The following is a 28,000-nucleotide window of genomic DNA, read 5'->3' on the forward strand; positions in this document are numbered from 1 at the left end:
CCTGGTGAAGGCAGATTGGTGATCGTGGAGGTTGTCGTGGGGGCGGGGGGGAATGAAGAGTGGGAAGAAGCTGGCGACAGACGGAGCCGAGCCGAGCCGAGTAAAACCGAACCGAAAACCCGAGCTGACAGATGGGGATGGGGATTGGGATGAAGGCGGGCGTTGACGTCACGCACTCAGCCGTACGGCGCGGCTCATTTGGCAGCCACTGGCCACCATAGCTCGCAGTCTGGCGGTCTCGGAGCAAGGGGCAGCCCGGAGAGGGGCGGGGCATAGCCCTTAGCAACCGGAGGAGGGGCCGCGCCCATAGCAACTCGAGATGGGGAGCTCGGCCTTAGCAACCGGTGGAAGAGGGTGGACCGTCGAATTGTCAGGGATTGGTTGACCTGCCACTCGGCCGCACAGGGACGGGAAGCAGGTAAGTCTCCAGCAGGCAATAAAGGATTAGGGGCAGGTCAGAACCAATGGGCAAAGATCAATGGGGAATTAAAACAAAATCATCCACTCGAGTGTTTCCTTCCCTTCTGGAGAAATTGGACCATTTCTGTGACTGTGCGAGGACTGTTCCTGTTGCTGCTTGGGGCCTGCCTCCCTGTTGCTGCCTGGGGCTTGCCTTGGGGCCCCTCCCCAGGACTTCCATCACCACCACCACTAAAAAAAAAGTAAAACAAAATCATCTCACTTTTTTTTATACGTGTCTTTAGGGTACGATGCCAGACGAAGTTGTTACTTTAATGCTTTTCTTCTCAAAATGAAATTTGCTATTTTTGCTATGTACAGTCTGAATTAATGTATCTAAACTAGGCAAAACAGCAAATTTTCTGCAGTTTCCAAAACCCTATTTTCCAAAAACCCTATTTTCTGATTGTAGCTTTCATATTGGTTGTACACAATAAAATATAGTTTATATCGTAATATTGTTTAACCATAGGCAGAAGGATTTACAGAAGAAAAGTTAGGAGTAGAACCAGGCAAACTCATTAAAAATGGTTAGATGTGTGAAATTAGTTTACATTTGATGTTTGGCATATAGAAAAATGTACACCAACAACAATCAAGTTTACTGTTTTCAAAGTACTGTACAGACATTTTTACTTTTCTACAAGAGCTTTTTCACTTACATTAAAAATTCAGTAATGTGGCAACATAAAAAAGTTGCAAGGAAAGAAAAAAGGCTGATAATTTAAAACTTAATATGCACATTTAACAGTAACATGTTATTTTGGGGGATAAAATTTCTTCCAGCATGAAAGTAATACAGTTCAATACATTATAAACATAAAGTTATTATAGAATGATAACAACACAAAAGGCCATCTGGCCAACCACGACTGTGCTACCTTGCTCTTTTCAACTGCAATTCCACTAGTCCCATTTCGCTGTCCTTACCTGAGGCAATTTTGTTTTACTTTTCAGATCTTTATCAATTTTGTTTTGAACATTATGATTGAATGTTCCTCTACCAAGCTCTCAGGCAGTACAGTCCACATCTTAACCATATACTCTATAAAAAAAATTGTCTTCTTTGAATCGTTTACCATATATTTCAAATCTGATTCTTGACTCTCTGTCCAGGCCCCACTTGGTTTGGATGCCCACTTTCTCTTGTCTATCCATACAACAGAAGTTCTTTATTTATTTATTTTATTATGATAAACCTTTCCACACTCCCTCTCCTCATTCTTTCTGAAGGGTGATACCCAGAAATGGACACAATATTCCAATTGAGACCTAAACTGTATTATAAAAGGTTCATCATAATTCCTTGCCTTTGTATTCTACACCCTACTAGTAAAGTTCAGTGTTTACGAGTGGACTACTGTGAGCAGTTTTGATCCCCTTATTTAAGGGCAAGTTATTATCTCATTGGCAGCAGTTCAGAGAAGGTTCACGAGGATGATCCCTGGAATGAAGGTATCGTCTTATGTGTAAAAGTTAAGCATAAGGTTTGGGACTCTATTCAGTGGAATTTCGAAGAATAAGGGGTGATCTCATTGAGAAACATTTAATTCTTAAGGGGCTTGACAGGATAAATACTGAGAGGATGTTTCCCCTCAGGGGAGAGATTAGGACAAAAGGGCATAGTCTCGTCATTTAAGGGGTGCCAATTTAAGACTGAGATGAAGAGGAATTTGTTCTCTCAAAGGATTGAGAGTCTTTAGAACTCATTGCCACAGACAGCTGTGGAGGTAGAGTCCTTGTTCAGTAAGGGAATCAAGGATTTCAGGAAAACAAACATGAAAAATGTCAGATCAGCTAAGGTTCTGCTGAAAAGCAGAGCAGACCTGATAGGCCAAACAGCCTACTCCTGTTCCTGTTTCTTATGATCTTATGGATTCCTTATACTTTATTAATAACATTCTTAATGTGTCCTTCCATCCTCAATGATTTGTGCACACAGACCCTTGGGCTCCTCTCCTTCTGCAGTCTTTTAGAAATGTATCTTTTATTTCACATGCCCTCGTATTTTTCTTACTAAAATGTATCAGCTCATACTTCTGTGCATTAAATTACATTTGACATGAGACTGTCATTTCACTAGCCTTTCATGCCTTCTTGAAGTCCAGAAAATGCATAAAAGTGGATAACTCCCTGGACCTGATCAGGTGTTTGCTAGAATTTATGGGGAGCTAGGGAAGTGATTGCTGGGGTCCTTGCAGAGATATTTGTATCATCGATAGGCACAGGTGAGATGCTAGAAGATTGGAGGTTGGATAACATGGTGCCATTATTTAAAAAGGATGGTAAGGAAAAGTGAGGGAACTATAATCTGATGAGTCTGACATCAGTGGTGAGCAAGTTGTTGGAGGGGATTATGAAGGATAGAATTTACATGTATTTGGAAAGGCAAGGACTTATTGGGGATAGCCGACATGGCTTTGTGCATTGGAAATCATGTCCCACTAACTTGATTGAGTTTTTGAAGAAGTGACGAAGTTGATTGATGAGGGCAGAGTCGTAGACATTGTCTGCATGCACTTCACCAAGGCGTTCGACAAGGTTCTGCATGGTAGACTGGTTAGCAAGGTTAGATCACATAGAATACAGGGAGGGCTAGCCATTGGACACAAGATTAGCTCGAAGGTAGGAGACACAAGGTGGTGGTGTAGGGTTGCTTTTCAGACAGGAAGCCTGTGACCAATGATGTGCCACATGAATTGGCATCGGGTCCACTGCTTTTTGTCATTTATATAAATGAGTTGGATAAGAATATAAGAGGTATGGTTAGTAAGTTTGCAGATGACAGCAAAATTGGTGGTGTAATGCAGCAAAGAGGGTTAGCTCAGATTACAGCGGGATCTTGATCAGATGAGCAAATGGGCTGAGTAGTGGCAGATGGGAGTTTAATTGAGACAAATGTGAGGTGCTGCATTTTGGAAAGGCAAATCAGGGCAGGACTTGTACACTTAATGGCAGGGTAAGGCAAGTGTTCCTGAACAAAGAGACCTTGGATTGCTGGTTCATAGTTCATTGAAAGAGGAGTCGCAGATAGACAGATTAGATTAGATTACTTACAGTGTGGAAACAGGCCCTTCGGCCCAACAAGTCCACACCGCCCCGCCGAAGCGTAACCCACCCATACCCCTACATCTACATCTACCCCTTACCTAACACTACGGGCAATTTAGCATAGCCAATTCACCTGACCTGCACATCTTTGTGACTGTGGGAGGAAACCGGAGCACCCGGAGGAAACCCACGCAGACACGGGGAGAACGTGCAAACTCCACACAGTTAGTCGCCTGAGGCGGGAAATGAACCCGGGTCTCCGGCGCTGTGAGGCAGCAGTGCTAACCACTGTGCCACCGTGCCGCCCACAGGGTAGTGAAGAAGGTGTTTGCCTTTATTGGTCAGTGTATTGAGTTTAGGAGTTGGGAGGTCATGTTGCGGCTGTACATGACATTGGTTATACTGGATTAGTGGTGCTGGAAGAGCACAGCAGTTCAGGCAGCATCCAACGAGCAGCGAAATCGACGTTTCGGGCAAAAGCCCTTCATCAGGAATAAAGGCAGTGAGCCTGAAGCATGGAGAGATAAGCTAGAGGAGGGTGGGGGTGGGGAGAGAGTAGCATAGAGTACAATGGGTGAGTGGGGGAGGAGATGAAGGTGATAGGTCAAGGAGGAGAGGGTAGAGTGGATAGGTGGAAAAGGAGATAGGCAGGTTCGACAAGTCCGGACAAGTCAAGGAGACAGTGCTGAGCTGGAAGTTTGAAACTAGGATGAGGTGGGGGAAGGGGAAATGAGGAAGCTGTTGAAGTCCACATTGATGCCCTGCCCAAAACGTCGATTTCGCTGCTCGTTGGATGCTGCCTGAACTGCTGTGCTCTTCCAGCTCCACTAATCCAGTATTTGCTTTCCAGCATCTGCAGTCATTGTTTTTACCTCATGACATTGGTTAGGCCACTTTTGGAATACTGCATTCAGTTTGGTCTCCCTGCCATAGGAAAGATGCTGTGAAACATGAAAGGGTGCAGAAAAGATTTACAAGGATGTTGCCATAGTTGAAGTGTTTGAGCTATAGGAAGAGGCTGAATAAACTGGGATTATTTTCCCTGGAGTGTCAGAAGCTGAGGCGTATCTTTACAGAGGTTTATAAAATATCGGGTAAATAGTCAAGATATTTTCATCAAGGTAGGGGAGTCTAAAATGAAAGGGCATAGGTGAGACAGGAAAGATTTAAAAAGGACCTGAGGGGCAACATTTTCATGCAGAGGGTGGTGCATGTATGGAATGAGCAGCCAGTGAAGGTGGTGGAGGCTGATACCATTACAACCTTTTAAGAGGCGTCTGGATAGGTACAAGAATAGGAAGGGTTTAGAGGTATATAGGCCAAGTGCTGGCAAATGGAACTGGATTAATTTAGTATATATGGGTTGGCATGGACAAGTGGACCGAAGGGTCTGTTTCTGTGCGAAACTTCTATGACTTCACACTTACCCGGATTAAACTCCATCTGCCATTTCTCCGTCCATAACTGGAACTGATCTATATCCTGCCGTATCCTTTGACTCGCAGTGAGTCTCTCTCTCTCACTGCACCCCCCAGGTTGTCTCCTCTGCCCTGACAAGGATAGAATCCCCTGAGTCCTCAACTTCCACCCCACCAATCTCCAGATACAGCACATCATCCTCTGCCATTTCTGCCACCTACAGTCAGACCCCACCATGAGAGACATATTTCCCTCCCCGCCCCTATCAGCATTTCACAGAGCCCCTATGTTACTCCCTTGTTAGGTCCACGCCCCCACCCCCCCACCAACCCACCCTCTACTCCCGGCACCTTCCCTTGGTAAAGCCTAAGCCCACAGCTCCATCCAAGGGCCCAAAGAAACCTTCCACATCTGGCAGAGATTTTCCTGCACGTGCAAACACCTCATCTACTGTGTCCATTGCTCTTGATGTGGCCTCCTCTACATTGGGAAGATAGGATGCCAACACGCGGAACGTTTCTGAGAACATCTCCGGGACACATTCACCAAGCAACCCCACCACCCTGTGGCTGAACACTTCAACTCCCCTTCCCATTCCGCCAAGGACATCCAAATCCTGGGCCTCTTCCACCGCCAAAATCTAGCTACTCGACACCTGGAGGAAGAACGCCTCATCTTCCACCTTAGGACACTCCAACCACATGGCAGCAACAACGATTCACCAGTTTCGTCAACTCCCCTCCCACCATCTCATCCCAGATCCAATCCTCCAACTTGGAACCGCCCTCTTGAACTGTCCTACCTGTCCATCTTTCTTCCCACCTGTCCACTCTACTCCGACCTATCACCATCACCCCCCCCCCACCTGCAATATACCTATCGCCCTCCCAGCTAACTTCCCCCAGTCCCAAGCCCACAACCCCCCCCCCCCATTTATCTCTCAGTCCCCTCCCCCCTCCCCCCCACAATCCTGATACAGGGCTTATGCCCGAAACATTGATTTTCCTGAACTTTGGATGTTGCCTGACCTGCTGTGCTTTTCCAGCGCCACACTTTTCAACTCTCATAGTCACATGTCTTGCCTGGTCCAGTTGAGTGTGTGCTGAATGGTGATCCCGAGGATGTGACTGTAGAGAATTCAATTACCATAATGTTGTTGAATGTTAAAGTGAGCCTGTTAGGAATACAGAACTTTGGAGCAGGACTAGACTATTTGAATTTTCAAATCTATTCCACCATTCGATTTCACAAATCTATTCCACCACAACTGATCTTGTTGTGGTGTCATCTACATTTTCTATCTGCACCCCAGAACCCTTGACTCCTTGTCTTTCAAGGTTCCCTCTTGAAAATGATTGGCACCTGGCATTTATGTGGTGTCAATTTTATGTGCCACTTAATAGCCCAAGCGTAAATGTAGTCCTGGTCCTGCTGCATGCAGAAATGCTTTATTATTTGAGAAATGCTGAATGAAACTGAACACTTTGCAATAATTGCTGCACATTCCCATATGATGGAAGGAAGTTCATTGGTGAAACAGTTAAAAATGAATAGGCCTAGGACATTGTTCTGACGACCTCCTGAGCAATGTCTTTCGGCTCAAGTGATAGGCTTCCAGCAACCACAACCATCTTCCCATATTTTAAATATGGCTCCAGGCTTTGGAGAGCTTTCCTCCTTATTCCCACTAACTTCAATTTTACTCAGTCACCTTGATGCAATACTTGGCTGAATGCTGCATTGATTTCATTAGCAGCCACTTTCAATTCAGCTTGAACCCCTTTGCCTACATCTTTCTATATTGAGTCCTTCTGGTTCAGAGATAGGGATGTTACCACTGTGCCATAAGAACCTTAAAGTATGATTGCAGTTCAGTTGAGAGTTGTGAACAGTGGTTTTTAGATTAGATTAGATTAGATTAGATTACTTACAGTGTGGAAACAGGCCCTTCGGCCCAACAAGTCCACACTGCCCCGCCGAAGCGCAACCCACCCATACCCCTGCATCTACCCCTTACCGACATTTGCAACAGTGTGACCAAGTAAACAGAGAGTGAGAGTCTTTTCTATTCCAAAACACCACAGAGAAATGACAATAAGGGAAGGGAGTGAAATCCATGAGTATAATGCAAAATCAGCTTCAAAAGTATGACCTCCTCACCAAATAGATGAAGATATCCATCTAACACAGGATAAAGATGAGTCTACTTTGAAAGCAAAGAGACTGGTGACTAAAGAATAAATTACAACATTCACAGGGATGATTTGATTTCATCTTAACTTCAACCGGACTTAGCTAACATACTGTACCAACTGTTCAAAGATGAAATAGCTTGGATGTGCCTCTAGACTGCCAAAAGGCATTTAAATGTGAAGAAAATACTGACTAACGATAGCACTCTGATCCCAAGAAATAACTGGTTTTAGTGTGAGATATCTCACCACTGGAGTTGTGTTTTTTCATTTACAGGATGAAAGCATCATAGGGTCACAGAGTCATAGAGATGTACATCACGAAAACAAACCCTAGTCCATGCCGATCAGATATCTTAACCTAATGTAGTCCCACTTGCCAGCACTTGGCCCATATCTCTCTAAAACCTTCCTATTCATATGCCCATCCAAATGCCTTTTAAATGTTGCAATTGTACCAGCCTTCATCACTTCCTCCGGCAGCTCATTCCAAACACGCACCACTCTTTGCATGGAAAAGTTGCCCCTTAGATCCCTTTTATATCTTTCCCCTCTCACCCTAAACCTATGCCTTCCAATTCTGGACTCCCCAATCCCAGAGAACATACTTTGTCTATTTATACTATCCATGCCCCTTATGATTTTATAAAGCCTATGAGGTCACTCCATAGCCTTCGACGGTCCAGGGAAAACAGCCTATTCGACCTCTCCCCATAGCTCAAATCCTCCAACCCTGGCAACATCCTTGTAAATCTTTTCTGAACCCTTTCAAGTTTCACAACATCCTTCCAATAGGAAGGAGACCAGAATTGCATGCAGTATTCCAAAAGTGACTGAACTAACGTCGTACAGCCACAACATAACCTCCTAACTCCTATACTCAATGCTCTGACCAATAAAGGAAAGCATAGCAAACACCTTCTTCACTATCCCACCTACCTGTGAATCTACTTTCAAGGAGCTCTGAACTTGCACTCCAAGGTCCCTTCGTTAGGCAATGCTCCCTAAGACCTTACCATTAAGTGTATAAGTCCTGCTAAGATTTGCTTTCCCAAATGCAGCACCTCACATTTATCTAAATTAAACTCCATCTGCCACACCTCAGCCCATTGGCCCATTTGATCAAGATCCCACAGTAATCTGAAGTAAACTTCCTCGCTGTCCACTACACTTTCAATTTTGGTGTCATTGAAAACTTACTAACTATATCTCCTAAGTTCTTATCCAAATCATTTATATAAATGATGAAAAGTAGTGGATCCAGCGCCGATCCTTGTGGCACACCACTGGTCACAGGCCTCCAGTCTGAAAAACAACCCTCCACCACCACCCTCTGTCTTCTACCTTTGATCCAGTTCTGTATCCAAATGGCTAGTTCTCCCCATATTCCATGAGATCCAACCTTGCTAACCAGTCTCCCACGGGGAACATTGTCAAATGCCTTACTGATAATAGATCACGTCCACCGCTCTGCCCTCACCGATCCTCTGTTACTTTTTCAAAAAACTCAATCAGGTTCGTGAGACATGATTTCCCATGCACAAAGCCATGAATACAGCGAAAATTTAGAATGGTGTGTTGCCTCCCTGGTGCCAGAATCAAGGATATCTCAGAGAGGGTGCAGAATGTTCTCAAAGGGGAGAGGGACCAGCAGGAGGTCATTGTACACATTGGAACCTTAGACATGGGAAGGGAAAAGGATGAGATTCTGAAGGGAGAATATAGAAAGTTAGGCAGGAATTTAAAAAGGAGGTCCTTGATGGTAGTAATATCTGGGTAACTCCTGGTGCTAGAAGCTAGTAAGGGTAGGAATAGGAGGATAGAGCAGATGAATGCATGGCTGTGGAGCTGGTGTATGGGAGAACAATTCACACTTTTGGATCATTGGCATCTCTTCTGGGGTAGAAGCGACCTGTACAAGAAGGATGGATTGCACCTGAATTGGAAGGAGACCAATATACCTGCAGGGAGATTTGCTAGAGCTGCTCAGGAGGATTTAAGCTATTTGGGGGGTGGGCGTGGTGGGGGTGGACCATGGGTCAGGGGGCAGGGAAGTAATGAGGAAAGAGATCAATCCTACACTGGAACAGTTGAGAAAAGAAGCGAGTCAAACAGTCAGGGCAGACAGGAACAAAGTAGAGAACAAGGTAGGACTGATAAATTAAACTGCATTTACTTCAATGCAAAGGGTCTTGCAGGGAAGACAGATGAACTCAGAGCATGGTTAGGAACATGGGACTGGGATATCAAAGCAATTACAGAAACATGGCCCAGGGATGGATAGGACTGGCAGCTTTATGTCCCAGGATGCAAATGTTACGGGAGGGATAGAAAGGGAGGCAAGAGAGGAGGGGGAGCCACATTTTTGATACGAGGTAGCATTACAGCTGTATTTAGGGAGGATATTCCCAGAAATACATCCAGGGAAGTTATTTGGGTGGGAATGAGAAATAAGTAAGTGATGATCACCTTACTGGGATTGTATTATAGACCCCCGAATAGTCAGAGGGAAATTGAGAAACAAATTTGTAAGGAGATTTCAGTTATCTGTAAGAAAAATAGGGTGGTTATTGTAGGGAATTTTAACTTTCCAAACATAGACTGGGACTGCCATAGTGTTAAGGATTTAAATGGAAAGGAATTTGTTAAGTGTATACAAGAAAATTTTCTAATTCAGTATGTGGATGTACCTACTAGAGAAGGTGCTAAACTTGACCTAGTCTTGGGAAATAAGGCAGGGCAGGTGACTGAGGTGTCAGTGGGGTAGCACTTTGGGGCCAGCGACCATATTTCAAGTAGTTTTAAAATAGTGATGGAAAAGGATAGAGCAGATCTAAAAGTTGAAGTTCTAAATTGGAGGAAGGCTAATTTTGACGGTTTTAGGCAAGAACTTTCAAAAGCTGATTGGGGGCAGATGTTCCCAGGTAAAGGGACAGCTGGAAAATGAGAAGCCTTCACAAGTGAGATAACGAGAGTCTAGTGATAGTATATTCCTGTTCGGATGAAAGGAAAGGATGACAGGTGTAGGGAATGCTGGATAACTAGAGAAATTGAAGGTTTGCTTAAGAAAAAGAAGGAAGCATATGTCAGGTATAGACAGGAGAGATTAGGTGAATCCTTGGAAGAGTATAAAGACAGTAGGAGTACACTCAAGAGGGAAATCAGCAGGGGAAAAAGGGGACATGAGATAGCTTTGGCATATAGGGTTAAGGAGTATCTAAAGGGTTTTTACAAATACATTAAGGACAAAAGGATAACTAGGGAACAAATAGGGCCCCTCAAAGATCAACAAGACAGCCTTTGTGTGGAGCCGCGGGAGATACTAAATGAGTGTTTTGCATCAGTGTTTACTGTGGAGAATGATCTGGAAGATATAGAATGTGGGGAAATAGGGTCATAGAGATGTACAGCATGGAAACCGACCCTTCGGTCCAACCCGTCCATGCCAATCAGATATCCCAACCCAATTCTGTCCCACCTGCCAGCACCTGGCCCATATCCCTCCAAACCCTTCCTATTCATATACCCATCCAAATGCCTCTTAAATGTTGCAATACCATCCTCTGTGTGAGAAAGTTGCCCCTTAGGTCTCTTTTATATCTTTTCCCTCTCACCCTAAACCTATGCCCTCTAGTTCTGGACTCCCCCACCCCAAGGAAAAGACTTTGACTATTTATCCTATCCATGCCCCTCATGATTTTGTAAACCTCTATATGGTCACCCTTCAACCTCCAATGCTCCAGAGAAAACAGCCCCAGCCTGTTCGGCCTCTCCCTACAGCTCAAATCCCCCAACCTGGCAATATCCTTGTAAATCTTTTCTGAACCCTTTCAAGTTTCACAACATCTTTCCAAGAGGAAAGAGACCAGAATTGCATGCAATATTCCAACAATGGCCTAACCAATGTCCTGTACAGACACAACATGATCTCCCAACCCCTGGACTCAATATTCTGACCAATAAAAGAAAGCACACCAAACACGTTCTTCACTATCCTATCTACCTGTGACTCTGCTTTCAAGGAGTTATGAACCTGCACTCCAAGGTCTCTTTGTTCAAAAGCACTCCCTAGGACCTTACCATTAAGTGTATAAGTCCTGCTAAGCTTTGCTTTCCCAAAATGCAGCACCTTGCATTTATGTGACATCTTGAAAAATGTCCATATGACAGAGGAGGTGGTGCTGGAAGTCTTGAAATGCATAAAGGTGGATAAATCGCCAAAACCTGATCAGGTGTACCCTAGAACTCTGTGGGAAGCTAGGGAAGTAATTGCTGGGTCCCTTGCTGAGAAATTTGTATCATTGATAGTCACAGGTAAGGTTGGTTAACATGGTATCATTATTTCAGAAAGGTGGTAACGACAATCTGGGGAACTATAGACTGGTGAGCCTGATGTCAGTGGTGGGCAAGTTTTTGGAGGGAATCCTGAAGGACAGGATTTACACAAATTTGGAAAGGCAAGGACTGATTAGGCTGAGCCAGCATTTATTGCCCATCCTTAATTGTTAAGAGTCAACCATATTGCTGTGGATCTGGAGTCACATGTGGGCCAGACCAGGTAAGGATGACAATTTCCTTCTCTAAAGGTCATTCTGACAATCAACAATGGTTTCATGGTCATCATTAAGCTCTTAAGTCCAGAGTTTTTTTTTATTAAATTCAAATTCTACCATCACCATGGCGGGATTTGAATCCAGGTCCCTATAACATTACCTAGATCTCTGGACTAACAGTCCAACAGTGATACCACTAGGCCATCACCACTCCCCTATGTTATTCAAGATCGTAATAGAAGATTGTGTGGATTGAAAGACCTGTTGTTTCTGCTTCACGTTCATCAATGAAGCCAGAGTGATGTCACTCAAGGTGAGACAGAAACATAATCATCACAGAACATAAAATCCCTACAGTATTGAAGCAGGCCATACTGACCCTCTGAAGAGCATTCCACCCAGACCCAGACCCAGACCCAGTTTTCTTCCTATCTCTGTAACCCTGCATTCCCCAAGGCTAATCCACCCAACGTGTACATCCCTGAATAGTACGGGCAATTTAGCATGGCCAATCCACCTAATTTCACTTTGTGGGAAAAATCCAGAGGAAGTTCCTGCAGATATGGGGAGAATGTGCAAACTTCACACAGTCATCTGAAGGTGGAATCAAACCTGGGTCCCTGGTGCTATGAGGTAGCAGTGCTAATCACTGAGCCACTGTGCCGCATTCAGGTGGTATTACAAAATTCTTCAACTACCTGTATGATAGAAAATTCACTTTGTTAATTAACCACCAAGTCCTTAAATTCATATTTGGTTCAAAGACAGGCTACGATCTCGCAGTAACATGACTTCAGAAGTGGATTTGATTTTAATGACTCCTTGGTACAATGTTAATAATCAGAAATTTAGTCGGTAGGTCATTATAATGTGGATGCACTTGAGATTTTCTATGAAGACTGATTCGTTCTTAGCTTGTAACTCGTACATTACTTTCCATATATAAATGACATGCCATTGTTTTCCAGAGAAATTAGTTAAGAAGGTCCCAGGGATGTAGTGCTCAGTGAAATGCTCAATTATTTCATGAATGGATGGCCTGAACAGCGTGATGAGAAACAACAGCACTATCTCACACATAGAAATGAATGGTGTTTATCAATGCTGTAACCGCTGGGGTTTATTTATAGTATTCCACCAAATTCTAGTGAAAGATTGTTGGGGAAACAACATCAAAAGCACACAGGGATTGTCTGTATGAAAGTGGTAGCAAGAAACTGGTTTTGGTATCCAAAATTAGGCAGAGATATTGAAGAATTATTGAAAAGTATGTCTCTAGAATGAGAAATAATGCATCCAAAGTTCATTGGTCCAACACAAGGAAATCATGCAAATAAGTATTTGTTGATTTCTTTGAAATAGATGACAGAATTCCTTATTTTGGTGGATATGTACAGCAGGTGGATAAATGCTGAGTTTATACCACAAGTGAAAAAACTTTTGCAAATTTGAAAAGTTGACTTCCTACTTGTGGGTTGCCAGAGGTGATGGTGCCTGACAGTGATCCACTGTTTGTCAGAAATGTTGAAAATATTTCTAGGAATGAAGTCAGTCCCCATATAATCTAGCACTGAATGCTACAAGTATACAGATTCTGAAGACACGTTGCAAATACGTTTGCAATGTGTTAAGCTAGGTAATGATTCCTATGATCAATAGGCTCAACATTTTTATGTTTCTTTCAAAATAACCCCACAATCTACAACAGGTTGCTCATGTTATGAGTTAGTGTTCAGAACTGCTCCAAAGGTTTCATTTGTTTAAGACTGTCATTAGTATCAAATCAATAGAAAATCAACACAAAGTGAGTCATAATAACACAAGACAGGACATTTGGAGCGATCACTGCTAATCAGGAGATCCTTGTGATAGGTGGACAAGATGGAAAAGAGAAGTATGTGATTGCAGCTGGTGTAAAGAGACAAAACACACTAATATATCTACTGAAGACCGAAGGGAAATGCTATTAGTGTCATGCAGATCATTTGCCTGAAAAGAAATCTAATCAATAGAAGCCATGGTAATCATTCTGTAATCCACATTTCTACTACAGTCAGGGGAAAGTTATAAGAAAACTGAAAGTTTGCCAGTGTCACAGAAATCAGCAGTAAAGCATGTAAGTAAAGTCATCAAGTAAAAACAAAATACTATGGATGTTGAAAGTCTGAAACAAACATAGAAAATGCTGGAGAAACTCAGGAGCATCTGTGGTGAGAAGAACAGAGTTAACCATTCAAACCTGATATGACCCTCTTTCAGAAGCAAAATGGGTCAGACATGTTCTCTTTATCAAGCTTCTAAATTTCTGTCTGTGGGCCTCTGGCATCAACTCAGATGCATTCGGTACTGCAGTTTTTACTTTCACATAATCACACAAGTGCTCTGCTGAGATAAATCCAAAGCCTTCCTTTCTAAAATAATTTATCGAAGCATAGCCCACTGTTCTTTACACAAATTCAGATTTGTGGTGAATTTCTTGAAGGACACAGTATATTCCCAGTCCATTCTCACTAAAATGAGGTAGTAGAAGTTGCTAATTAAATCAAAATTAAGAAAATTTCTCTTTGAGGAAGCTTCATATCCCCTCAGTACCTTAAGTTTGTGAAATCCGAACTAACGTTCCATTTTGACATGTTTCCTCTCTTGATAATTTCTCTCTAAGTTAAGCTTGCTTAGTTTTACCCTTTTTAATTCTGGCCAGTTGCAGTTGGGCACTGACAGATTTGATCCTTTCCTCCTCGAACTTCAAATACCTACCAAGACTTCAAGGATACAGACCCTTTTAGCCCCCAATCACACATTAATCCCCACGAGCTCTACTACAGCCTGTGAATCATCTTTTTGCAACTATTCACAACTCTGAGTCAGAACTTTCCTTTCAGCAAAGGCTTGAGTTTCAAAGATATTCATGTCAATTTCCTAGTTCAATATAGCAACACCAAATGTGAAATCTTGTTTAAATTCTGAAAAATTTCTTGAACTTCAATCTCTGGGTTCATATCCCAGATCTAACCCCAATTTTTGTTACATTTCACACAGGATAAACTTATCGCGTAAATCAAAATATTCAAATTTACTGAATGACCTGCATATGTAGAAATTACCAACAGGGTTCTTTGTATTGTAGACTTTAACACAAATCAGCACCAGTACAAATCAAACATGAATTAACAGGCAAAATATATTTTAAATAGAAAGGTAGATTGGTATAATTGATTTGATTTATTTATTATCTTGCGTATTTTGTCACAAAATACAGTGAAAAATGTTGTGAAGTGTAGTCACTCTCTAGTGCCATCTTAAAATACAGAAAAATAAATCAAAACATAGAATATAAAGGCAGAAAAATAAAAGTGTTCATCTTTCTTATTAAATGCTCCTCCTTATTAAATGCTCCACGATGGGCCATGGGCCTGGTGGCCAGGCACAAGCCCCCTTTTGCCATGATGATTTCATTGGAATGCAAGTTGTGTCTTCAGCACCATCTCACCTCCACTGATGCCATTGCCACTATGAGTCCTCGCTGGACCTTGCCAATGCAGACGCCACCAATGCCACCAGGTACTGCTCCAGCCCAAACTCTCCTCCACTGACACAAAGAGTTTGCTTCAGGCCTACCTCGCCAATACCACCGGGTTCCATACTGGGCCCAAACTCACCTCTGCCACCACCTCCATGAATCTGAGCTGGAGATGGATGCCACTAGGAATTCACACCCGCCTCCACCACAGCAGCCATGATTCAGCACTAGGACTGCCTCGTTGATATAAAAGCTGCCAGGATCTCAAACTCACCTCGTCCACAGTAATGAGTCCGTGCAGGGCTCACTTACTGACCACAGTTGATGCTGTCACCACAACCAAGTTCTTCAACAGAGAAGTAAATAAAATAAAAGATTAAACATAGAAGAGGAGAAAAAAGAACAAAAGGAAAAGCAGACCGAGTGGGTGAGCTGTGGGCTCAGAAACCCTACTCCACTGCCATCTTACTGGGAGAGTTTTTGCTGGAACAAAGGTACATCACATGAAACTCCCAAGTACATTAGAATTAGAATATCCTTTGCAAGGTTTGTGAAGGTTTGTAGCTCAGGTTGAGATTTAGTGTGTAGGTTTGCTCGCTGAGCTGTAGGTTTGATTTCCAGGCGTTTTGTTACCTGGCTAGGTAACATCATCAGTGGCGACCTCAGAGTGAAGCGAAGCTGTTGTCTCCTGTTTTCTATTTATATCTTTCTCCTAGATGGGGTTCCTGGGTTTGTGGTGATATCATTTCCTGTTTGTTTTCTGAGGGGTTGATAGATGGCATCTAGGTCTATGTTTATGGCGTCGTGGTTGGAGTGCCAGGCCTCTAGGAATTCTCTGGCATGCCTTTGCTTAGCCTGTCCCCGGATAGATGTGTTGTCCCAGTCGAAATGGTGGCTTTTTTCATCCGTGTGTAGGGCTACACTGAGAGAGGGTTGTGTCATTTTGTGGCTAGCTGGTGTTCGTGTATCCTGGTGGCTAACTTTCTTCCTGTTTGTCCTATGTAGTGTTTGTGGCAGTCTTTGCAAGGAATTTTGTAGATGACGTTGGTTTTGTCCATGGGATGTACTGGGTCTTTTAAGTTTGTTAGTTTTTGTTTGAGAGTGTTGGTGGGTTTGTGTGCTACTATGATTCAGAGGGGTCTTAGTAGTCTGGCTGTCATTTCTGAAACTTCTTTGATGTATGGAAAAGTGGTTAGGGTTTCTGGCTGTGTTTGGTCTGCTTGTCGTGGTTTGTTCTTGAGGAATCTGCGCATTGTATTTTTTGCGCACTGCGCATTGTAACTAACAAACTTAAAAGACCCAGTACATCCCATGGACAAAACCAATGTCACCTACAAAATTCCTTGCAAGGACTGCCACAAACACTACGTAGGACAAACAGGAAGAAAGTTAGCCATCAGGATACACGAACACCAGCTAGCCACAAAAAGACACGACCCTCTCTTCCTCGTAGCCCTACACACGGATGAAAAAAAACCACCATTTCGACTGGGACAACACATCTATCCTGGGACACGCTGAACAAAGGCATGCCAGAGTATTCCTAGAGGCCTGGCGCTCCAACCACAACGCCATAATCAAAACACATAGACCTAGATGCCATCTATCAATCCCTCAGAAAACGAACAGGAAATGACATCACCACAAACCCCAGGAACCCCATCCAGGAGAAAGATATAAATAGAAAGCAGGAAACAACAGCTTCGCTTCACTTGGAGGTCGCCACTGATGATGTTACCTAGCCAGGTAACGAAACGTCTGGATATCAAACCTACAGCTCAGCAAGCAAACCTACATCCTAGAATATCCCTTATTGTCACGTGCACTCAAGTACAAAAGTACAGGAGGACAGTGAAAAGTTTTACAATTTCACCTGCTGTGGCCATCCTAGGTACAAGTACCTAGGTACAAATCTTGGACACAAAAAGAGGAATAAAAAAGAAAAATAGTTTCATTACTTTACAATGATTCATCGTATAAGTTAGAAATAAGACATTGTTATAGGAATAGGTACTACTGTCAGATAAACAAATCACAAATAAACATTACAGGGGCTTCCACACATGGTCTGACTGCCTGCGCCAGACCCCAGCCCATTCCTGCTTCGCTCCAAGCCTCCAGTGCACTCTGCACCAGCTCTCAGCTGCTTCAAGTTTCTCTGTCACTCTCTTCCCTGTGCCAGCCTCTGCACGGGGACCAGCTTCTTCTTGTAGACCTCCGCTCCAGGACTCGCTTCCCCTTGCTGGACTCAACTCCAGGATTTGCTCCTGCTACTTCCACAGAAATGGAGCTTTATGAGCTAAATAGTTTCTCTTTTGTGTTTTCTTTATTCATGCAGGGTAGGTAAAGGGTCCTTTGTTCACTTTTTCATTTACATGGACACAATTATCATCAGAGAGATACAGTTCTATAAACCTAATATTTTTCAGGTTATTTCAATCCTTATAGTGCAATGTTCCAAAGATTTTTTTTTAAACTAATAACAGTTATGTTCACTTTCTGGCCAGGCAAGCACACACATTTGCATTTCTGCGCTATTCATGAAGCTATCAAAGTTTTATTCGTTTTTTGCCAGTTGCACACTACTTTGAACAGATCATGTCTTCTTCTTGACCAAACACAAAAACATAGGAACATTCTGTGCTCCTCTTTCTGTCTCTGACTACTTTCTCTTCAATGTCTGCATTTTGGATTGATAGCTTTCACCATTTCCTGCTTCCCCGTCCTCTGCCCTAGCTTCTCTGCTTGTAGCTTTCTTTTCTGTGTGCAGCTTCTGTTTATGTTTGCCAGACACATGGTTTTTGCATGTTAACTTTCTTTGGTTCTGCTTCCAGATCCAGGTTGTAAGGGTAAGTATTAATTATCCAAGAAAATTATAATTAATCCCTTTAAAATTGATACATGCACTGATCCTTCTCAAGAGTTCTCACAAATAATTACAAATTCCACAGACATTTTAAAGACATTCCAAATTTCCCTTACTGTACTGCATCTGGGTCAGTGGTCATTACAAGATACATATGCTGAAATAAAAACAAAAAAAAAATGCTGAAAATACTGAGCAGATCAAGCAACGTCCGTAAAGAGAAACTGAACTAACATTTCAAATTAATGATTTTTCACCAAAACTGAAGACAGACAGAAACATAAGAGATGTTAAGTTAGTATAAGGTGGGAGAAAATAGAAGAAAAATACAAGTCTGTTCGGGTGGAGGTGCTGAAACATTAACTAATGAAAAACTTCACGATGTTACAGTCAGAGAATGGTAATGATATAGTAAAGAAATAAAAGTTGTATCCAGAATCTGTATATAGAAGCCATATAAAATACATGAATACAGCATGAAGGGATAAAGAAATAAATAAGCCAGAAGAAAACATAGAACAAGATGGAGGCAGATGTTGCAATATAAAGTTGTTGAACTCAATATTGAGCCCAGAAGGCTATAGAGTAATAAAAGATAAAGCGATGTTTCTTGAATTTGCATCGAGTTTCATTGGTAACTGTTCCATTGTATACTTTAATAAGTTTGCTTGATAATTGGGTGCAAGTTAGTTTAGTTAGCTAGAAAGCTAGCACATGGATCTGATTAACACCCTTAACAGGGTTTGGTTTCCATTCTAGCTGAGATAAACTTGGGTCTACCTCATTGCCATTTTCTACACAAGCCCCATATCATTTACTGTTTTTAATATCTGTAAATCTATTGATCTCTATCTTTAATGTATTCAATTACTGAACTCAACGAAATTCTCCAGAGTACTGAATTTCAAAAATTCGCAATCCTCTGAGTGAAGAAATTTCTCCTCATCTCAGTCCTATTGAACGTGTGCTGTTGGCATCACTATACAGCCCTCCAACCAACTGAACTAACTGAACCATTGATACGTTTCCATAAACACAAAGGACATGAAATTGCAGAATGTAACAAGTAAATACACCCAAAATAAGTTAAAATGATACATTAAGATAGAAGTGAATTTTTAATGACATAGATACATACAATATATAGTTTCAAACTTTAATTTCATAAGTGTGGAGAGTCTCCATTTTAAATTGAATTTATTAGAATTTAGTTATTATTAAATTTTAATACATCTTTAGTTGTTTCTTTCTCTCATATCACTTGTTTTTAATTCTAGCTTTATTTCTGTTTCTTTTGCTTCCTAGACATGATCGTACATTGATCGTAATATAACTATCAAGCAGGGGGGTGTGGGATGGTCAGGATGAAAGAAAAGGGAGAAAGAAAATTGGCCAGGCAAGAGATTATTAAGAGAATCAAGCTTTTGCGTGTGTTTGAGGCAGCACAAAAGCCCATTCCAAAACAAAGTCAGCCCTGGTGTTAAATAATGATCAAGCAAAAGTTCCAATGTTAAGTGTACACATTGATCCTTTCCTATTATATCTGCAATGTGACAGGAAAATGCTGCAAAATGAGACAACTGAAAATAGGGACTTACTGTATATAGAGGTATGTCATGTTCTTCCAAATGTTCTTTGTTATTTTATCAATTGAATTATGCCTTAACTTCCATAATAATAGCAAATATAGTGACTTTGTGTGCTGCTGAGGCCATAGGAATCACGAACCACTTTAGAAAAGATTGTAAAGCTGTCTAAAAATTGCCAAGGTAATCATTGTTGTACAATTATTTAATTTTGTTTGAAATTCTGGTTAAGTGACTTCAACTGACAGCATTGAGATGTGCATTGTATTTCACAACTTTTTAAAATACATTTCAAGCAGAAATTTGCCAAAATTATCAAGAAATAAGTGTAAAAATTTCTATGAACAATTGAAATGTATATTGTTTTAAAATAAATGCACTAATTACAAATCTTAAACACAAGAGGGCAAGCTTGACTCAAACAACTACCTGATTTTATATATAATAAATAACTTATCTCAAACTATACCGTGTGAAAATGCAAAAATACCTTGTTATTCAGCTGCTATGAAACATGAACTTTATTAGATAAACATACAAGTGTATTTTGTTTTTAATATTTCTTGCCTCTTCTATGACATAACTTATTTGCTCCTGGCTTAAAGCTCCTCTATATTTCCCTTTACCCCTTTGACCTGCTCCCAGGCCTCTGGGAATATTACATTTGAAATTGGGCAATAGTTGTATAGCAAGAACAAAACAAAAGAGGAAGACCAGTCATCAGGCCATAAGATATAGGAGCAGAATTAGGCCATTCACATCATCAAGTCTGCTCCACCATTTGATCATGGCTGATATGTTTTTCAACATCATTCTCTGCCTTCTTCCTGGAACCTTGGATCCGCTTACTAATCAAGAATATATCTATCTCTGTCTTAAATACATTGAATCTGTTGGCATTCATATCCTTCTGTGACAATGAATTCCACACATTCACCACTCTCCAGCTGAATTAATTCTTCCTCATCGCTATTCTAAAGAGTCATCCCTTCACTCTGACTGAGGCTGTGGTCTCAGTTCCTAGACTTTCCTACTAGTGGAAAAAATGTTTATGCATTTTTTTTGTCATACTAATACAAGAAAGGCTTTCCAGTTTTCCATGTTTATTTTTAATACAATGGACTGGTAAATTAAATATTATTTATTTTTTTTAAATCATCACAGCAATCAATAAAATGCTAAAACAGTAAAAGTGTAATTGTTTAATCCTGTCTGTAAATATGTTATTCACTCAACAAAGAAAACATGAATGTAAACCATTTTGGCATACTTTCCATACAAAATTATGCAGGCACGTAGTTTTTAATTGGCCCAAAGAAACCATAGACGGTTCTTTGTGACAATATTTCAAATTTATCCAAGGTAATTATAAAACGTTGTATTAAATGGATGTTTTTCAATTAAACCATTTAAATTATTAATATAACTAAAAGTAGTATGAATTGTCATCATTATTTGTCAAACTTACCAGGTGATGAGGTGTACTCATAAACTGGAGTTTCATCTGCTTCAAGTATGTGGCAGTAATGGGCATATTATAATCTATCACGCCAGCCAGTGAGGAAGGTCTTTCATTTTCTGAAAAATGTATAAAATAAACTGCATTATTATTTATCTTTTACACATGGCAGAAAGAAAGTTAACTATTCCATTAAAAAAAATGTTCAATAAATATCCAGCATTTACCTTTTGAGTCCACACCATTCGGGTTTATGTGCATTCGTTTTTGACATTCTGTGCAGCTCATCAAAAACCTGGTCACTGCTTCTCTTGGGAGAAATGCATATGTCTCAGCAATCTGGTTTTGAGAAATGGAGAATATTTTAGTTAGAATGAAACTACTATTTGATTTACAAAGGCAATCTGTAATTGAAGGCATAAAATAGTGCTGGACAGACAAGGAACCTTTCTTCACGCTTATTAAACACCTGCCATTTCAACACTAGGTCTGTGTAACCATTGGGTGTTAGTGTTTGTAGATTAAAATAAAATTGTTGCTGCAGTTAAAGATTTCACTGGTTGCTACAGAAACCAAATACATCTTGGAATGATTTAAACAATTTATTACTACACCATATGATTTATTGTTCAGGTTCACTCAGTGAAATCACTTTAAATATAAGCAATTATAGCTGAGTTGCAGATATTCTTACATGATTATTGCAAGGTTTAAAATAATTTTGTTCATTGTTCGTAGAAACTTGGTTGAAAATATTGCTTTGTTGATGCCAATTCCAATAATGTTTGAGAACTGAAGCAGAATACTGAAAAAAAACTATGAAATGATAAATAATTTCAACTTCACAAAATATTATGAGTGAAAGTGATGTTTATTGAAAGCAAAGTAATTGGCTACTTCAAATGCACGATCTGTACATTTTATATTTTATGTTTATCATATTTTCAAACAGCAAAAATCATGAATAGGGTGAATAGCCAAGGTCCTTTTCCTAGTGTGGGGGAGACCAACACTAGAGGGTATACCTTTAAAGTGAGAGGGGAAAGATTTTAAAAGGACCTGAGGGGGAACTTCTTCACACAGAGGATTGTGTGTTAATGGAACGAGCTGCCAGAGGAAGTTTTGGAGGCAAGTACAATTACAACATTTAAAAGGCATCTAGATGGACATATGATTATGAAGCATTTAGAGAGATATGGGCCAAATGCTGGCAAATAGTACTAGGTCTGATTGTGATTTCTGGTCAGTATGGACAAGTTGGAACATTGTGTCTGTTTCTGTGCTATATGAGTCTATGACTATGAAGTTACGTGACAAAAACAAAAAGTGCTGGAGAAACTCAGCGGGTGTTCTACTGAAGGGTCACTGGACTCACAGTTGATGGGAATGGGTCTTGGTACAAATAAAGACATGGGCAGTAAAGATTTAGATGATTTTAAATTTATAGAAGCTAGCATGTGGAAGGTCAAGAGGGTAACAAAGGAATGGATAAGCAGCAGATAGCCTGTGGCAGGGGTGTGTCTAATGTTGTGCAGATGAAAGTCTGCTGCTTAGTGATAGTGAGAGCTGGAGCTGATATCTAGGGAATGGAGTTTGCACCAAAGACAATTTATTTCAATATTACATTGGAGGAGTTTTCTGTTCATCCAGGATTGGATGTCAGATGTAAAATACATTGAGCAATCTTCCTATTTATTGGCAATGATGGATTGGAGAGAGGTGGCGGTGAGGCAGAGCCAGGTTTTGTCAGTACACACTGTGAAACTGGTGGTCTGTTTTTGGGTGATATCACCAAAGGATAGCATGTAGATCAGAAATATGAAAGCGGCAAAGATAGATCCTCAGGGGACACCAAAGGCAACTGACTACGCAGGAGTGCAAAAAGAAGCCACTGCACTTGATCCACTAACTTTGATCAAAAAGGTAACAATAGAACCAGGAGAGCAGTTCCACCCTATTGAATGATATGGAACAGGCACGGAAAGAGAATAGTATGGTCAACATTTTAAATGTGGCAGGCAGGTGGAGAAGGTTAAGGAGAGACCATGTGGTCATATTATTTTGATATTTATGACTTTCACGAGCCCTTTAAAGAAATGTGGCAGGTGCAGTCAAAAATATGATCAGAGGGTTTCAAGTGTGAAGTTTCTAGATTTACAGGAGATAATAAATTTAAGGATTTTGGAGATTAAAAAGGTTGGACATGGGAACGAGAGAGTGACATTTCATGGAGAGAACCATTTAACAATATCAAAATAATTTGAACAAATAAATTATGTAGCAGAGTGGAACTCTGCCCTGATGCTCATCTGACAAATGGTGGCAAAGTTTCAATCCGTTTGTAGAGTTCATGAATGACTTTTCCCCATTATTGCTAGCACTGAACTCGATAATTCTAGTACAGCTATGCAGCATTTTATTGATTTTACAACTGGAGAGTTATTCTCCTTAATTGGAACTCGCCTCATCCCACATAAAGAACTTGATTTGTGCTTTTGCAGCAGACTTATAAACCTGATTTCAACATCATAAACTAGTAATTGCAATGGCACGCGTAACATTTTGGTTTGCATCACGATAACAGCACATCGACATTCCAAAATCTTCCCTAGATAAATTTGAGATCTTTTAAATACAGTTTTTATTTCAACGATACATCAAGATATAATTAACAAGCATTTAACAATTGAAAACCAAAATGTTTAAACTTTGTTAAACAATTTGTCGTGAGCCAGATTTCCCGAGGAGTGGAGATCAGACGTAGATTGCCACTCTGTTCTTTTTTCATATAGCGGAAGAGTTCCCAATTTCTGACATAAGTTTCCGATCAGGGCTCCTCCAGAAATACAAATCCAGAGGTCCCTTATGGCGCAGACTAACAGTTGGAAGGTAAACCACTCTGCCTTTTTCACAGCAGCCATTTGCCATATTCTGAATCAAAGGGCCAGCATCATAGGGCGGGGGAACGTGAATCGGGTCCTCCGTGATGGGTTTCGGTCCAACAGCAGGGGAAGAGAAACTCAGGGAGGAGTTTGTTGTGTCCTGAGGGTACGGGGGTGGGGGCGGTAGTAATCGTGTCTGGGGAATACAAAGGGTCTAGAAGAAGTGTAGTGACTTGGGGGTCAGTTTAATACTCACTGAAGGGTTAGACAAGCTTTTTAAATCGTCTACCTTTTCCTAGGAGACTACTTACTTACCTGCAGCAGAATTCCCTGATTTTACATTGAATTTTTTTCAAAGGGTTCTAGGCATCGGGAAATAGCCGAATAGAATCCTCAGTTTCCAAGGCAATTCCCTTGGAGTTTGCTGTGCTGGGGATTCCTCAGGGTCCCCTTGCCCAAGTACACTTTTCTGCTAAAACGACTGTCTGATCACTGGAAAGTCTGGGCAATTATTTCTGGACATTTTTTTAAAAGACCACTTGATTTCCTTCATTGTTTCCCATGGCAAGTATTTCCTAATCTCTGTGTGGGGGAAATAAAGTTACAATGCATGAATAAGAATACAAACCGACCAGTGCAAAGCAATATTTTATGCACCACATGCTCTTCATAATAAGGGTCATTTAACTGTATTTGCATAATGAAATGTAGTAAAATAGAATGTTTGAGTATGTAGAAAGAAAAATAGCCCTACCTATCAAAACATTAAAGTTCTGCTTGTTTGCCCTCAGCAAATGAAAGATTCATTTAGATTTCAGTGTTTCAAAAGCAATTTATTTGGAGAATCTAGTCCTGTCCAACATCAGACTTGGCATCAATCATAAATCTCCTGTGTTTAAAATGACAAAGCATAACCAAAGCCTTGACCTTAGCATTCTTGTAACCATGTAAATAATTTACACGTGGAGACAAAAATCCTAAACATTAAAAGGCTTACAATGACCAGCTGATTTGAAAATTTAGATACCAACAATTAGACTTTACATCTCTAGAAAAATTCAGCAGGTCTGGCATCTGTTGAGAGAAAGCAGAGTTGACATTTTGGGTCCAGTGACTCTTCTTTAGAACTGAGAATGCATTCTAAAGAAAGGATTACTATACCCACAACATTAACTCTGCTTTCTCTCCACAGACTGCTCAGAGAACAGTTAATATTTTAGGTGAGTTTTAAATATTATAGGGCTCTGGAACAGCTTTGCTTGACACTGATCTGGAATTTGAAGACTGTTTCAAATCTTCCATTCAGAACAAATGCAGTCATTGTCATCTTTAAATCAACTACTTTAAGCCATATACATGCTGATAATCTTCAAAGGTTATGCTTTTGTTTTACTGATATATAAAACAAGTTCTCATTTGTTAAGTTCAGAACCAAATGATTAATAAAAATGAATGCTAAATAGCATTGTTACTTTCATTGATAGATATTGATTAAATGTTGTTTCAACTAAGCAAACATTTTATATAGGATCCAATTATTTCAACGTTTGTATTAACGTTGCAGTTGTGAGAAAGCATCATCAGACCCGAAACGTTAACTCTGTGATTTCTCTTCACAGATGCTGCGAGACCTCCTGGGCTTTTCCAGCAACTTCTGTTTTTGTTTCTGGTTTACAGTATCCGCAGTTCTTTGTTTTTATTTCAATGTTAGTGTTCATTATATTTACAGAAATCTTGAGTTTGAAGAAAATGTACTGCAAAAAGATAGATTCTTTTTATTGTCAATTTATATAAAAACCTGAAAGTTAAATACTAGCTCTGATTGTTCTATCAAGAAACTGAATCATCATAAGTTGATGTGTAAAAACTGACTTATTTGTTTCTTTCATTGTACAAATAACCTCAAGGGTAGTTAGGGATGGGCAACAACTATTGGCCTTTCTGAAGACATCTCCATCCCATGACAGGATTTTAAAAAATAATAAAATTAATGCTTTGATTAACCACATAATTTGTAAGAAAGCAGGTATCTTAATATAAAAATGCATAGCTTTAACTTATTTGCATATAGATGTTAGAGATTTCTGATGCACCAATAATTTATAATCCAAGTTGAGAATCTTCTTTTAATAGTATAGTTATCACATCAATTATGAAATAAGAAAATCAGATTAACACTCAGGTTATCAAGTTATAATAATGTGTGGAAAATATTGAAGAACTCTGACTTACACTCTGCTGCTATTAGGAAGTCTGAAAGAAGTTTCTCAAGTGTTAGGTCAACCTATTCTAACCACACTTATTTTCATAACTAAATCTGCAAACTGTATAAGGGTCATAACAGTGCACCCTTCCAGAAGCGACCATTAATTTTCAAGAAAACAAATGTTACATTAATGCATCTGTACTTAACAGGTTTGCAATGGTAATACAAATGCAAGTGGAGAATGTTATCAATGTACTTTACATTTTCCTTTTTCACAGATCACGAGGAACTATGTAGTCAGCAACATGCATCTGAAAAGCAATAATTATTCCCTTTTAAGGCAAGTATTGTTTCAGATATAGACAAAAATATATAGTGATATAGATATGAAAGCATACAGTGAAACACAGGATAATGATGCAGGGCCTGCAAAAGTTGGATGTGCAAGTGATGAGTTGATGCAAAGAACAATGTGACTGCTTTGCTGCCAGCTTCATAAAGGACTATTTTGTAACAGGATATAGATTCTTGTGGACCTCTTTTCCAACCCAGGATTTATACTATATGCATTGATGTAGTGAGATGTTTATTGTAGTGTACCTTTTTTTCTGTAAGGCATATAACAAGGGAAGCTTAGCACATTTTACTCTGTTATAAGTGTTATATAAAAAAAGCAAAATTTGTGCTCCATGCAGTAGAATATATGATTGTTCTGTTTACAGTGTGGTTTAGTGTGATTCAAATGTGTTTCGTGTTGCTGCAACCTTTTAATTTCAGAACTGATTGAAATATTAGCATAGTGGAAAAAGAAAGGAGCAATGTTTCACACTGTTTCTACTGCTCCACAGCTCTTGACAGCCTTCAGTTTATGGACCAAACCGCACATATTGTTGCAAAGTTGGGTGGAGTAATTGTGAATTGGCAAGAAGGAAATTAGAATGTGGTGTTTGTAAAATGCTGGGGGGTGGGAGGGAGGTTGGCATGGCAGCAGCATGGCATGGACCCTTTAAAAGATTGTGTTATTTCAGGGCTTAAAGATTTAAAATTTCGGTGAGCAGCAGCAGCTGGACCATTTGCAGATGCACAGAGAGTACCCAAATTAAAACATTTGTATTGAAAGACCATTCAGTTAGCATGCCAAGTAGCATTTTTACCAAGATAATAGTCTTTTGAATTTAGCCAATCAATGTGAATCAGGCCCATAGATTCCAAACACCTTTAAATTTAAATCTGATGGTTTTGACAACAAAGGACCAATGCTACTGTAAGAAATTGATTTGTCATCAAAGGTATAAAAAAGGAGACAGTTGGTCAAAGATTCCAGTGCCATCCAGAGTTAACAGCTCTCAGCTGTCAAGAGAGAAATTGACTCTTACAGTCATCTAAGTATTAGAGAAAGCATCATCCAAATAATGGTACTAACTATGAAGAAACAACGGAAAACTGCATTGCTGACAGAAGAATCAGAGGAGGCACACTTGACAGAAAAACAATGGAAGAAGGCACTGAAAATTCCAGAAGACATGTAACCTGGCTATAATTTCAAGACTAAATTCTATTTTTCTTTTGTGTATGAGTGAGACTTGTAGTTATTGAAGCAACCTACCATTAGAATCTTGCTTAATTCAGGATTAGTTAGTAGATGGAAGGGATTTATTTGGTGTGTTACTAGTTTAGTTCATTTCTTCACTGTCAGAGTTAGATAAATAAATTGTTATTTATTGATTTTAAAATGGGTGTCAGGGATTTATTTTATTTAATCACTAGAAGTTGCTGAGAAGCAGGTTACACCACTTTTCATATTCTT

General features: G+C 40.2%; 1 protein-coding gene and 1 long non-coding RNA gene across 9 annotated transcripts in view; one reads left to right on the forward strand and one right to left on the reverse strand.

The window, feature by feature from the left end:
• Nucleotides 1-28,000, reverse strand: part of nol4lb (nucleolar protein 4-like b) — a 366,154-nt gene that overhangs the window by 243,165 nt on the left and 94,989 nt on the right. For all 5 annotated transcript variants that reach the window (XM_072556794.1, XM_072556795.1, XM_072556790.1 and 2 more), the window contains 2 exons: nt 21,333-21,444; nt 21,115-21,224 (listed from right to left, as the gene is read on the reverse strand). In XM_072556794.1, coding sequence (XP_072412895.1) covers nt 21,115-21,224; nt 21,333-21,444 — 222 coding nt within the window. The remainder of the gene's footprint in view (nt 1-21,114; nt 21,225-21,332; nt 21,445-28,000) is intronic.
• Nucleotides 179-27,926, forward strand: LOC140463091 (uncharacterized). 4 transcript variants are annotated; one of them, XR_011954609.1, is made up of 3 exons: nt 179-418; nt 25,607-25,693; nt 26,472-27,926. It is a non-coding gene; the product is annotated as an uncharacterized lncRNA (long non-coding RNA). The 4 variants fall into 4 exon arrangements; XR_011954607.1 differs by lacking the exon at nt 25,607-25,693; XR_011954610.1 differs by lacking the exons at nt 179-418; nt 25,607-25,693 and adding an exon at nt 19,379-19,669.

Source organism: Chiloscyllium punctatum, chromosome 37 (assembly GCF_047496795.1).
Source record: "Chiloscyllium punctatum isolate Juve2018m chromosome 37, sChiPun1.3, whole genome shotgun sequence".
Taxonomy (NCBI): Eukaryota; Metazoa; Chordata; class Chondrichthyes; order Orectolobiformes; family Hemiscylliidae; genus Chiloscyllium; species Chiloscyllium punctatum.